Source organism: Heliconius melpomene, chromosome 17 (assembly GCF_056956725.1).
Source record: "Heliconius melpomene rosina isolate 202511_hmr_F chromosome 17, ASM5695672v1, whole genome shotgun sequence".
Classification (NCBI taxonomy): Eukaryota; Metazoa; Arthropoda; class Insecta; order Lepidoptera; family Nymphalidae; genus Heliconius; species Heliconius melpomene.
Genome location: NC_140405.1, coordinates 3,902,403 through 3,916,820, shown reverse-complemented (window position 1 = coordinate 3,916,820; position 14,418 = coordinate 3,902,403). Strand labels below are relative to the sequence as shown.

At 29.4% G+C, this 14,418-nt stretch overlaps 2 protein-coding genes across 3 annotated transcripts; one reads left to right on the top strand and one right to left on the bottom strand.

Annotated features, from left to right (window-relative positions):
* Nucleotides 1-234: 234 nt before the first annotated feature.
* Nucleotides 235-8,933, top strand: LOC146529868 (FGFR1 oncogene partner 2 homolog). 2 transcript variants are annotated; one of them, XM_085201110.1, is made up of 5 exons: nucleotides 235-370; nucleotides 552-686; nucleotides 880-1,131; nucleotides 1,484-1,612; nucleotides 4,312-8,933. In XM_085201110.1, the coding sequence occupies exons 2-5, from the start codon at nucleotides 552-554 to the stop codon at nucleotides 4,423-4,425; spliced, it is 630 nt and encodes a 209-aa protein (XP_085057236.1). In that variant the 5' UTR covers nucleotides 235-370; the 3' UTR covers nucleotides 4,426-8,933. The 2 variants fall into 2 exon arrangements, with proteins under 2 accessions (XP_085057236.1, XP_085057235.1); XM_085201109.1 differs by having other exon boundaries at nucleotides 256-476.
* A 414-nt stretch (nucleotides 8,934-9,347) lies between these two features.
* Nucleotides 9,348-13,086, bottom strand: LOC146529867 (uncharacterized). Its single transcript, XM_085200695.1, has 7 exons — nucleotides 12,928-13,086; nucleotides 12,479-12,649; nucleotides 12,022-12,138; nucleotides 11,278-11,489; nucleotides 10,316-10,527; nucleotides 9,844-10,110; nucleotides 9,348-9,552 (listed from the first exon to the last, which is right to left on the bottom strand). The coding sequence occupies exons 1-7, from the start codon at nucleotides 12,968-12,970 to the stop codon at nucleotides 9,423-9,425; spliced, it is 1,152 nt and encodes a 383-aa protein (XP_085056821.1). The 5' UTR covers nucleotides 12,971-13,086; the 3' UTR covers nucleotides 9,348-9,422.
* Nucleotides 13,087-14,418: the final 1,332 nt, after the last annotated feature.

Here is a 14,418-nt window from a genome sequence, read left to right as displayed (position 1 = left end):
ATGTCAATAGTCTTGTTGCAAATCTTTAAATTCAGTTACACACAAAAATTCAAATATCAATTATTAAAAATTAAGCATTCTTTTTATTGAGGAATATAAAAAAAAAACAATAAATATTGTCTATGATTTCATAGAATATTACATTCACATATTTGTAATCTTTGTGAATGCTATCAAGGTCATGTCATAAATATTACGGTGATAAATTAAATCGATGTAGTAAACTGTTTCTTTTTCATTCACACTTGCTACAATATACTATTCTTTGGATTATTGGATTTTATGTGAAAGTCTACGAAAATTGTGAGCATTATAGTCAGCTTCTAATGAAAGCTAATGGCTGCCGAACACTAATCACGAAACAGCTGATGTGCGTCGTTTGGGATTTATAATTACAATTTGTGTTTTCGCTGGTTAAATTCATTAATATATTAGATGATCCGTTACTTGCGTCTCTATATTGTGTGGAATTCAGGGTCTGTGCGGTGAAAACTATTCCCAGAAATTTATCCATAAAATCGAACTTTTTTGTAGATTGTTGGACTTTTCAGATGTCACTGACCATACAACAAATTATTTTGGACGCTAAAAGATTAGCTGGACGTCTCAAAGAACGCGAGACAGAAGCGGATGCTTTGCTGACTGAGACTCAAACAGCTTACCGACAAATTTATACAATTAAACAGGTGAGTACTTCTACACGTAACTGCCTCCTAACTATGTCAAATTCTTAACGTATGTTTTTACTTTAGACGTAAATATAGAACGGTCAAATAATTGAAATATATAATTGAATTTATTTTGAAAAGAATTGGTCATTATTGAAAGGTATGGGTAGCATCAATGTTTAGTGTAAACCGTCGAAAAAAATTATTTTAGTACAAAGAAGAGGTGGATACACTTAATGAAGCATCTCGAGAGAGACCAAGAGGAGAACTTATAGCAAGCATGGAACGGGAGTCTCGTTTAATGAGAGATGTACAGAGGGAAAATGGTGAACTACGAGCTGCTTTGGAAGAACATAGAAAAGCTCTGGAACTCATCATGTCTAAGTACAGACAGCACACTGAAAAGAGAATATGGGAGTCACGGATAGACTTCACTGCAGCAATTAATGATAAACAACAAGAAGTGAGTTATATTTTCACACAATAAGAATAAAAAATACTAACAAGTAAATTGAATGAATGTCATTATCACCATCACATTATGATTTTTTTATAGCAAAGTATTTACTTATTCAAAATACACACTATGACTGTGCACATGGACAGTTATGAAATGAAACCATTTTACCTGATTAATTGGATATTTTTGATATTATATATTTAAAATGCCTATATTTTAAACATTGCATCTTATTCCTATCATAGTCTTAATATGCAAAAATATGTAAATTTACTACATACTACTATAAGTACTATAAGTAGTACGTAGTAAATTTACATATCTTTGCAACATTCTACTATTATAACACTTTCAGTTGATCCGCCAACAGTCAGAGAGGATTAATGAAATGACAAGCATAATGTACAAAGCTATCAATATGGATGAAAATGGAGACTCAAGGAAAGAGGAAGAACTTTACCAAAGGCTTATCACTGAAAATAAGGTAAGAAACTTTTCAAAATGATATTTAAAATTTAATTTTGTTTTCCTTTTTAGAAAATTATCATGGTGATTTTGTTATTAAATAAATAATTCACATTTTGGATCACAAAGTGCAGCATTAAATTCTATTTATCTCAAACCTGCAATGACTATAATTTGAGTAAAAAGCAGAAAATAGAATACTTCAATACTGAGTTTTCATTACTTAGCATGTTATTTATTTAAAAATATATTTGTATGGATATTTGATAGTAATAAATAAAAAAAAATGTAAAACTGGAAAACTAAAAAATACAAGTTCCACATTTGTTCACACATTGTTCCAAAAATACAATCATTCTTGACTTTCATTTTCATGGACCTAATCATTTATAATAGAAAAGAGTAAATTCTCATTTATCCTGTTCCCACATGAATGTCTGAAAATCCACACTAAATGGGTGCTTAGCACCAACATGCAGCTTTTATACACACTAGTTTTGGTTATGCATTTCACTATTTAAAATTTTGTCACCTATTGACTAATGGATAGAGACTCAAGAGTTATACTGACAGCAACAAAGTAACAAAAACTATAGCTATAGCTAACAGTTTTCTTCTGTTATTACTGCATGGTTCAACTATATAATCATTTTGTATATATTTTATTAAACTATGCCATCATATTATTCTTTCATATATTTATATTGCATATAGCACCATACAATTTATATCTATTTATAATATCTTATAAAACAAAGTCGCTTTTCGTGTCTGTCTGTTGTTTCTAACTCTTCTTCTTCTAAACCACCCAACGGATTTTGATGTGGTCTTCACCATTAAGTCGGATGTTTTTCGTAGAAGGTTTATATATAGTTTATTATTTGTACATTCTTATGTAAATTAACATAAATACGATAAATGTGTATAAAGTCCTACCCGTTGAGACACTTTCGCGCATGCGCTGCTCTAATGGTAAGTACTACATGAAAAAAATGTATTGGAGTATTGTTCCTCTTAATAAGATCTACAAAAAAGTCCGCGAGAGCATATTCGTATCTTTTAAGAATAACGTGTAGTGATCATTTTTCTGTCTAAAAATAATAATTTCAATATATTTTTTATTGTGAGGGATATTTTTCCATAATGGTATTAATCCTTATCCTTTAAAATACTTTATTAATTTTCTACGTTAAACGAAGATAAAATTTGCTTTTTACAATATTTCGAAATTGCGAATAGTTTTACAGAAAAACGCATTTAATTGTTGACACATCCCGCCGTTGACACATCAGCTGTATGTTACTCAAGTTTCACTTATCCCTTACTCTCAGCATATAAATAAGTACATTAGTTACGTTGGCCATTTAATGTAGACCAAAATTGTCTTTTACTGTTTTTCATTTTAATAAGTACTTTAGAAGTTGTTACAATATCAAAAAAATCCTTGCTGCGAAACGGCTCGCCACTCGCCATGCGTCCGCCGTGCCCGCTTGCCTTACACGCATCGGTGGTTCAGTGGTAGAATGCTCGCCTGCCCCGCGGGCGGCTCGGGTTCGATTCCCGGCCCATGCATTCTATTTAATTTTCCTCACAGGCAGCCACGTCGTGCTTGCTTTTCATCAGGGACAGAATACCCCCTTCAGCATTAACCACAAGCTCGAAAAAAAATCACGGCTGCCTCTATAGCAACAAAGATTTAGTTAGAAGCGTTTGCACGTATTGGATAATTGGAGTTGAATGTATTATTTAAGCGCGATATTGGTTTCACATTTTTTGTAGTAGTTATTAGTAGGTAGGTTTTTGTTTATAATTTCTTCCGTTTAAAAATAGTCATTTAACTATCTAAAAATAGTCATTTAAATATATTTTAATAAGTACTTGAAAAGATTAGTAGCACAGATTTAAAATTACGGTACCTACTAAAAAATCCTTGCTGTGTAAAACAATTGGAAAATCCTTATTGAAACTACGAAAATGCGGGTTGCATTAGGGTTTAATTAATTTGCACATTATCTTAAGTGCTTTGCAAACATACATTACAGGAATAATCCAGTAGTTAAAGCGGGCGAAGCCGCAAGGGGGTCGCTAGTCTATTTATAATTTAATTAAAATTTATCTTGCTTTGACAAGGTTTATTATAATGCATTAATCTCTTCAAAAACCTCTTAAGTGGATTAAACTTATGTTAATACTGCATTAAGGTCAGTTTCATTCTAAAGTTATATTAGATAGATTCTTTTATCCCTTTATTTTAAAAAATTGGATGGGGCAATTGAAATACTTATTAAATTAAAAGTATTTTAAAGTTTAACTTTTAGATTTCCACCACAATATGTATTGAATACATCTTTTTTGATTTTACTTTTATATAGACAAGCATGCATGCATTATTTGACATAATAATTATTTATAATAAAAACTTTCATTTTAAATATTCATAATTAAAATATTTAAAATTAAATATTTATAATTTAGCCAGAGTTGTATAAGAATACAAAATTAAAATAAAACAAATACAAGAGGCCACCAGGGCACAGTGGGACATTTAACTGTGAACATGATAGTTGTGGGTTTGATTGCCACTTATATGTGGAAGCTATTTTTTTTCATTTCCATAAATGGAAAGCAGAGTATAAACTGCTTTGATACTATCTTCTATCTGACCCTGCTATATGCAGAATAAAGTGTGAAACTGAAAACAAAACTTAATTTTTTCAGGGTCTCAGGGAGATGTTGAATTTGTCAAGGAGGTATGGTTCAGATAAATCCTACGGGCCCCCCATGGAGGACAAAGACGTGCAGACAGATGGGCCCCCTCTGTCAGGGGCGTGACGACCACCGGCCAACCCGTGCCTCTGCGCCCCACCCTCCCCCCTATAACTGTCTGTGTACGCGTGACCCATTCTCCCCACGTGTGTTTGCACATGTGACTCATTCTACTCACATGTGTTTGTTTCTTGTGCGGACACTGATGGCCACCGTTCCAATATACATCTTTGAACAGATTTTAGATTCTATGTCTTTTGACAGTGTGTATCTTTCATATTTCTTATAAACGGTGTAACAATGAATATGTATTAAATTGTAGATTTATTGCCATATAACTGTTTCTCTATTGGTTGTATGTATTTGATGTTAATTGTTATAAGCAGTATGTATGTATGTAGAAAATTTTACTGTCATATTGCACAGTTTTTTTTAAATGACTATTGAATAAATGAAATTCAGTAATGTGACTAAATATTTTCGCTTATGAGATTTATTATTATGAACCTAAATCTTGTATTTCTGGTTTTTTTTTTTATTTTAAAAGATGAGTATAAGAAATGCATGGATGAGAGATATATGTTTTGGATTTCCTCAGTTTTATGTATAAATGAGGATTTTACACGCATTAAATAATTATAAGCCTTAGTTTAACTCAAACCTTTATATTGTTTTATTAAATACAAACTTGTTATAAATAAAAAAATATCAAAATTTTCATTGTGAAAAAAAAAATCAGTTTCCTTTATAACTAAAAAAGCTGTATTACAATTTCAATTATCAACAGTTATAACTATTTAAGGGATTGGTCATTTAATATTTCGTTTAAAAGGTTGATAAACAACAAAATTTTCTCAAAAAGTTTTACTTTGCGACACATCCATGCTAAATTTTTGTTATAACACTGAGATTAACAGTTTGAGGTTATGACATTTTGTTAAAAATGTATAATATAAACTTTCAATGTTGTTTATGTTGTAAAGGAATATTTTATGATAACAGTTACAAGACTGGGAATAATGAATTGTAGCTTTTGACAATACAATAAATAAAGATATTTTGATTTTTCCTAGAAGCTTTATGCATTGTTAGGTATTTTAAATATTAAACTACAATAAGCTTACCATTTATATAATTATATAACACTTTCATCATGTAATTATCATTATTGTTTTAATTATTTTGTACTCTGTATTAATTAAACATTTGGCACAAAAAGGATGTAACATATAGTAAAAGTACCAAGTCCATAAGTAAGTAAAAAAATGTTTTTTTCAAGTTAGTGCACAATAATAAACACAGAGATCATAATTTTTTTTAAAAAATTAGTATATTTAAATTATTGATTTATATTTTCTACAAATATCAGATTTAAAAATTTTATAACTTCATGCAATATTTAGAACAAATGTAGTGTGAGATTCTTCTAAATTCTATTAACATTATGAATTTAAAAAAACTTCTTTAAATGAAATGACTTACTAAATAACGCTATAAAAATCATCTTATTGATTAAAAGTAGATGTAAAATAATAATTTTACATCAACTTTCGATGCAACCAACTTCAAATTGTGAATTCACTTTTAATGGAGTCCTACTTTAGCTGTTTCAGAAAATCAAACATTCTACTAATGGATAAAAAAAATTCTATTGAGATTAATAATTAATTGATGAATAATTATTTCGATCGATTCAATCAATATTACTTTTCTTTTAATACATATTTCAACAAAAAAATAATTATAATAATTAAAATTTTAATATATTTCTTTATTTTAATATTCATTAATAAAAACTAATTCATGTACCAGACAAAGAAAATTTGTAAACTTAATTGATATATTAGCTGACTACAAATTTTCTTTTATTTTTCAAAAATATTTATAAATCCTTATCATAAATCTCCTTCAAAAATGACCTTGTGTGAAGATAGTGAAGATTTATTGTACTTATCAATAATTTGTAAACTCAGTAGATAGGTACAATTTTTTTTAATTTGATCTATATTATATTCTTAAAAATGTTGTTTATGATATTCTTTGATACTATTTAGAATTAATGTGAGTCATTTGTACTATAATGATAACGTTAAAATTTTGCTCGATTAGAGAAATGTGGCGCGTTATATTACTATGAACTATTTTTTCATGCGAAAATGCTTTGGATGTTAGTAAAGTAAACGTAGCTACGGTAGAATTTTGGTAGGTTTCGTGATTATCAATCACGCTAGAGCATGCAAGCAATATACTATGGACTGTCTCATAGATATAGTCTTATTATTAAAGGACGTTGTAATTGCACCGTTAATAAATAATTGACCGTCCTTCAGTATTTGGAGTGCACAGGAAATTTTAATTAATTTGTGACAAATAAACTTTTTAAATGTTTATGTTCTATGAAACTTTTGGGGTACAGAATACATGAATATTTAATTATTTACTTTGCTGTCATTTGATTCTTTCATACAAAAAAGTGCAAATCTCATGCCAAGTAGGATAAGGTAAAAGTATAATTTGGGCTGAACGCATTTTTCGCTTCGCGCATATTATGGTGAATCGGAATGGCGGCTTTCCTATAAATTTATACATATGTTTACAAGCATATATTTTTATGAATACTAATGCTAAATATTAAGTGATTCAAAATTTTAAAATAAGTTTGGTTTAAAAATAGTCTGGTTTGCTTATAGAAATGTACTTTATTGATTTCGAAAGTAGATCTGTATACTTATAGGTTACAAATAAGACAAAATTACATCGTTAGCTTTCTTGACGCAAAATGTTATCTCGAATTCTCGTAGCTCTTCATGTTCTAAAACAAAACTTCAAAATTTCCATATAATAAAAGTGTCCGTTATTGATTTCTTATGTTTCTTGTAATATGGTTGTTAAAACATATTGTTTGCTACCCAAGACTAATGTTTTAATATTAGTTTATTAAAAAAACATCTAAAATTTATTTACCTATTAGAATTTAAATGTTACCTGTTCTTGTGTTACACAATCCGTAATATAAGTTTTAGTTTAAATTTTGCACAAATGTAGTGTAATGTTATAATTTTCGAAACTAATCTTCAGCTCAAAAAATATCATAATCAAAAGCAATAATATTATTTTATGGTTCATAATTTATATGTAGAAAATCATAGCATGGAAAACTCAGTTATTTTTGTTGTTCAGATGAATGCTTACGCAGAATCTAAATATAATTATAGTTAACGTTTGACGTTAGCTTGGTGTATTAAATTTATAAATAATAGGTAAATATCATTTAAATTTGTTGAGCTTTAGTATAGTATGTTTTCTATTCCATATAATATAATCTCAAGTCTTATTATAACTCTTGTTTAGTCCTAAGTCCTGTTTGAAAATTTCTAAAACAAGTATCACATGTAATATACCTACATATAATTCTATTATGTTCAAAATTCACGAAATACCATTTTGATTTGAATTATTTTGTATATCATATTATCCAAATTTGTGTTAAAATCTGTTCTTTCCTTAATTAAAATTGAAGTTTTAGCTAATTAATGTTTTCTTTTGTGTGATTTAAGGATTTGTGGATTAAGTATTTAAAACATTTGTTTCAATTGTAGAAAAACAAAAGAGGTACTATAATTACTTTTAAATAGAAATTCTTTATTCTTTGGTCAACCTGCAGCCACGGATTAGTGCAGTGGCCGAAACGTTGTTGCCAAAAATATATAATCTAAAATGAACTTAATCCAGGCAAACACTTTCATTTAATTTATTACCTTGACTTCTACCTTTTGTTGTGGTCATGTCCAGTGCATGCTTGTCTGCAAGATAAGTATGTAAATATATCATTATATGGATAGGAGTCGTATTTTGGTCTAATCAAAAAACCTTTCCTTACAGCCATATATTTGTTGATTATTATCTTCCTTTTCACATGTTATAAGGGAGTCTTAATCAGAAAGTAGTGATTTCACCAAGTAAATTAAAATGAATATAATCAATTGATTTATTCCATAACAGGTTGGTGAATGTTGAGAATATTTAACCTATTTTATATTATTATTGATTACAATAATAACTTAGTAGGATTTACCTCAATATTTTGCTATGCTGAGTCTTGTACATGAAATATTGTAGAAATAATTTAGATAAAGTAATACTTGTATGGATTTATAGAAAATACCTTAAAGACATTAAGGTTAAAATAATTAGCATAGACAATTTTTACAATAAATATAATTTTCAAATTTATAAAAATAGATATTAATAATCATGTAGTGCTGCCGTGGTCAAACCTTGGTCTTAGTGTTGTACTAGTTGGAATAAAAGGATACAATAAATAGTTTATTAGATGACAGATTTAATTTATAATTGTCCTTAGACCACAGATATTGTAACATAACAATATTTATTAATATTTTACCAGTAGACTTCATTGGTCAATAGATATAAAAAAAACTTGTTTTAGATATATATATTTAAAATCATTAAAAAGCATAAATTAGTTTCCAGCTGTAGAAAAAAATGTAGTGCTAAATTTAATGATAATGTATCTTTAAAACTTTAATTGACAAAATATACAATATAAAATACAGGAAGTTTATTTTACCTTTAAGTCATTTTTGCTTAACTATATAATTGTCTATTAAGCAGGTAATGGGGTTTGTTTGGTGCATTGATACTGGACCTGAATATCAATGAAATGATTGTGGAGTTAATGTCCACTCGGGAGGGTCATTATTTTAGTCCCTGATTTGACAGAGAAAAAACATGTTACTATACAAAATTTGGGAGGAAAGTGAGGAATAGCATTAGCTTTCCTTTGTCTAGCTTTGTCCTTTTACAGATAATATTGATGTGTAGCATCTTTGATATTATGTACATGATGTGTATTTTCATACTAACAGCATTATTTGATGGTAATAATTATATTTTTTAAATCACTAATAAATTTTAGAATAAATACAATTTTTCACTGTGAGTAAAATCGAAAATCAAAGTCAAGATTTAAATAAACTGTATATTCTGTCTTATCAAATAACACACATTCACAAGTTCACCTACACAATTATATACTTTAATCACACTCTGCTTTGTGTATATTCAATGGGGAACTTGAATGAATGCTGGCCAAGAGCTCCGATGTTAGGAAGTAGGCCTGCATTTGGTATTATGTTCCATGACAGAGTTAATGTGACATTATTGTGACCTCTGAAAAAATAAAAAGGTAATATATAGCATAATTTAATGGTAATATATAGCATTTTTGAGGCCACAGGGGTGCAGGGGGATAGCATGTGATGATATTATATTTAAATTATCCTTAGTTTGGCCGTTTTGATAAACAAAGCACATTGATTGCAGCAACTCAACATACAATGTTGTGACAATAATGTCTCGAAAATTGGCGTCTTTGCTGAGATATTGTCTTACATCTCTTTTTGCTATGTGGGAAAAAAGGTAAAGCTGCTTTGTTTTTCTTTAAAATCTGTAGATACTTACTTTAAACCATTTCCATCATCCCAGAAGTAATATTTAGTGTTCATGTTTTTGAAATCTAATAAAGCATTCTCGCCTCTTAATATTATCTTGTCCCATAATACAACTTGATTTAGTTCATTATTTGGGGTGACATATTCTGCTGTGAGGTACAAGAACAGCTGTTTTACATTCCAGTTGAAGAGGTTAGACAAATCAGTCTTGAGATCAAAAGTTAAGTACCCAAGATCATTTCTTTCCCTTGAAGCTCCATAGTCAGGAACATTCTTGCTGTAAAAAAAAGATATATAATTATAGTGTAGTGTACAACGTACACATAAATACAACCAACTTGTAATAAAACTAAATAAACAGTATCCTATGTCTGTTAACGCCTAACTAAAGAATGACAGTACGAACCATGGATTTAAGTTATAGGTTAATATTATAAACATACCCTACGGTTAGAATAATAATGAAGTATTTATTTACTTACACTACTACTTTTACAGTGTTCATTTGAGCGGTAGTTCTATAGTCCACAGTTAACGTGGAAAGAAAACACAAAAACGTTAAACATGCTAAAACACTTAGAGTATAAGTTAATATTGCATTTACTCTTGTCAACACAGAATACATTTTGGAAAACTTATTGTTTTTGCACGGTGGATATAAAACTCCACCGCAATGGAAGTCAATTGTATAATTTTAGTTAAGAATTCTATCACTTTCTATAGTTACTGTCGGCGTTGACAATATATTGACATTTGAGACACGTCATATAATCTTCGTGTACAAGCTTTTTCACTATCTATGCAAATTTAAGCCTTGTTTACTTGTTTAGAAGGTTGATTTTACTTTCAATCTTCTATAGAGTCGTACCATTCTACGCAAAATTTATTTTTTAATAATTTTTAAATTTATATTTGTTATGTTATTTTTATAATTATGATGTTGCAATATGATATCGAAGGCTGTTGTAGACATTTTTAGTATGTTTCATTCAATTGAAATCAAATATCTGTAATCTGCCGCATGTGATTTCCAAAGTGTAGCTGTTTAGATATATATTTTTTTACATTTACGTTTGTTCGTATATTTACGCTTGAGAGAGAGTATTAAAAGAGCCTGGACTTTGAATTTGAACGCCTGTTTAATTTTTTGGGGAAACTTTTGTCGTAAGTAAAATTTCTGGGGTGAGCACCAGACTATCCTGGAACAGGCACGGTTCACCCGGCTCCCCCCTTTCTACGCCTTTGAACTTTAATATCACAAATATCTTAATTTCATGGGAGTTTACGATAAAATTAATTAGTCTAAAAAAATACATATTTTTAACAAATAAAACAATAATATGTTAAATGTGCTTTATTTTTACACAGAACGATAACAAAACATACTATAAATTACAATAAATAGAAATCTATAAAAAAAGATTAAAAATGAATTATAAAATTATTTCCACAGAATAAAAAATATAAGCGTAATAAAACTTATAATGGGTAGTAGATGAGGTGCTACCGCAGAATTACAAGGGACTCCGCCAGGGAGGCTGCGACATAGGCACACTCTTGTTGCGTAGCTGCCTCTCGTTTGTACATAGCAACCGTTTGTTAAAGCCGTATCGTTTGCAGTGACAGCTCTTGTACACATATATGTTGAATTCTCCACTGAAATTTCAAATAATTATGTTAAAATACTTGAATGCCTTAATATAATTTCTCCTGCAATTTAAACGGTACGCAAAAAGAGCCAAGTTACATATTATGCTTTTATTATTTTTATTTATTTTTAAAAGAAAAATAACAGTATATTGGGTTTTAAAAAAACAAAACATAACGAGGTGGTGTCAAAGTGCAATAGTGAAATTGCAATCTCGTGACTAAAAAGTAAAAACGATTACATTACGAAGAAGATGCTCATTTATCATAAACAGCATAGGTAGGCAAAGGGAACCTAGTGTGTGCTCCATTTTTCGTCAAATCCTGGAGGAACTCAACGTTGCACTTTGCCTCGTCACCAAAGCGAAGAAATAAAAATATGAAACATTTCATTTCCTCGAGTGGGAATCTACACAGTGCGCCACGACTGACCTTTCATATTATCGATTATTTTTCTATTAAGACTTGCAGTAAATATTTTTATTTGATTTTCAAACTGGTATTCATTATTTTTAGTAAACAATATATTGTTATGACTTACCAACGCCATTGAAGTAATATGTGTATTGGGCGCAAACATCGTTGTCAGCGAGCAAGCATGTAGAGTCGTTCATGTAATTGGTCCACAGGTATTCAACATTTGGCCACGAGCCGTCATCTAAAATATGTATCTATATCTACAGATGGATGTACCAGTTATCTATATAAACTCCATAACATATTAATTTTAATTCGGTATTTGTATTACACAGTTATTGTACATATTATTAAAGTAATTAGGTAAATATAATTTATAATTTATATTTATAAATTTTAACCCAATAATATATTAAGTAATTTTACTATTATCAGAACTACTCGTAGATTCTCAAAACATGAAGAAAATTTTGAAAAACTTCCACTTTTATTGCGAATGTGATTTTAATATGTATGTTTTTAATAACATTATTAATAAAATTTAAATAAAAATAAAAATTTATACGTTTTCATAAGCTTACATGATGCGACCAACGGCAATTCACAAGGGACTCCGTCTGACATCCTCGTAGCATCCTGGCACGTCGCGTTTAGGATTATACTGTGATTGTCATACCTTGGCCCCAGCCAAGTAAAGCGAAAACAACGGGTTTCGTTCTGTTCGTTGGACTGGGCCGCTATAAGGATTCCACCTACAAAAGTTTCAAAACTTCATCAAAGGCCGTTCGTTGCCAGTAGCTTTTCACTTATCGTGATTCATTTGTTTTCTTTATTATTTTGGCCAAAATAGCTTTAAGTATACTTAGTATTTTGAGTTTATTTCAGAAAGTAATTAGAAATGGTTCAGAATAGATATATTAATTGACGCAATTAGTTGAAATTACTTTATTAATAGTATATTGTTATGCTTAGATATGACTTTTAGTACATTTATAATATAATTACAAATAAAACAGATATAGGTACTCACTGAACAGTACAAGAATCACTGGAATTAATATTTTTATATACATGATGCACTCTTTTTATTTTATAACTAAAAATGAACACTTCGACGTTGTTTATTGTTTCACAGGTTACTTATTTGACGTTAATTATGTTATCTTTTAAATGTAAATACAATACGAGTTATTCATGTCCTTATCGCCATTACTCGTTACCGATACCATGATTGCATAGATTTTTATTGATAACCGTTTGATGATTAAAGTATGAAATAAGTATCTATGATATATAATTAGATCTAATTAAGTCCTTGAATACTACCAAGTAAAAATATAGTAGTGAAGATTGTTAATAAAGAGAACTAAGGGAAAATGGTACTATTAAAAAATTGAATAAAATATATATAGGTACAAGGGTTGACACGTATATTTTTATTAATTAATAATCATTTTCATACCTTCCATATTTTCCGCCGAATTCAGGACTCATTGGGTGTTGGTTGGCGGAATTCAACGCCGTGTTTTACCTCGACACCAAAGCGTAGATGTGAAGATATAAATTTGAATAAATATACTAAAATACATATTCGTCTAGTTGAAGTAGGCGAAGCTGAACGAGGGCCACTAGTATTCATAAAAATCGTTTTTTATACGTACCTAATGCCAATATTACTTTATGAAATTCTATTCTTTCATAGCTATTGTGCTTTTAAAACGTGTTACTATTGTATTACGTTTTTCCGAGATAAAAAGTGAAGGCATTGTCAATTTGCATGGCCGTGTGTCGGGCTGACGATGACGAGAGGACGGGGAACTCCAATGAAATTATCCCTTTACTCCATCGGCGGACGATAAGCCGATTTCGTCTAACCTCGTTCAATCAGCGCGCACCGAACTGCACCAGTATAGATTTATGACGTCGCTGATATTGGGTCGTTTTAAATATTTTTTAAGTTTTGCTTACTGATTCTTTAAGAGAGAGTTATGTTGTGTATTACTTTTCACATTTTTACTTTAGTAATATGATTTTCCAAGATTCTTAGAATTAATTGCATAACAAATCATGTTAAATGAAAAATTTTAAACATTATTAAGTTTACGCTCATTACTTGTCCGGCATCCAATTCGGTCGTATATTTTCAAATAATTATAAGTACTTAAGTAATTATTTTAATTAGATGCTTAAGTAATTAAATTAAAATCTTTTAAAAGCACCCTTTGAAACTACCAAAACTTGATTAGGTCCACATTTTTTATTATTTAATACAAAAGCTACTAGAGGTAGACAGATTTACGGACATCGGAATGATTTTGTAAATTATCATATTTGTTGTCGTTTTTTATTCACGTTTACCTATAAATAATTTAACATATTTCATACTATATATGTGTTATAAATAAATATTAATGTAGTTCTGTTCCTGAACCCTGTTCCTACTCTGCCAACTCTGGATATAAAAGAGAGTTGTTTTTAATTGAAAAACTGAGTAATCACTGTTGTCTCTATTGATTTTGCC

Excerpts from the sequence above, each read along its gene's own strand:
- LOC146529868 (XM_085201110.1), top strand. The coding sequence starts at position 552 with ATGTCACTGACCATACAACAAATTATTTTGGACGCTAAAAGATTAGCT. Across the intron at positions 687-879 it reads AAATTTATACAATTAAACAG|TACAAAGAAGAGGTGGATAC; the intron begins GTGAGTACTTCT and ends AAATTATTTTAG. Across the intron at positions 1,613-4,311 it reads GGCTTATCACTGAAAATAAG|GGTCTCAGGGAGATGTTGAA; the intron begins GTAAGAAACTTT and ends TAATTTTTTCAG.
- LOC146529867 (XM_085200695.1), bottom strand. The coding sequence starts at position 12,970 with ATGTATATAAAAATATTAATTCCAGTGATTCTTGTACTGTTCA. Across the intron at positions 12,139-12,478 it reads ATTGCCGTTGGTCGCATCAT|ATGACGGCTCGTGGCCAAAT; the intron begins GTAAGCTTATGA and ends TACATATTTTAG. Across the intron at positions 11,490-12,021 it reads ATATTACTTCAATGGCGTTG|TGGAGAATTCAACATATATG; the intron begins GTAAGTCATAAC and ends TTGAAATTTCAG.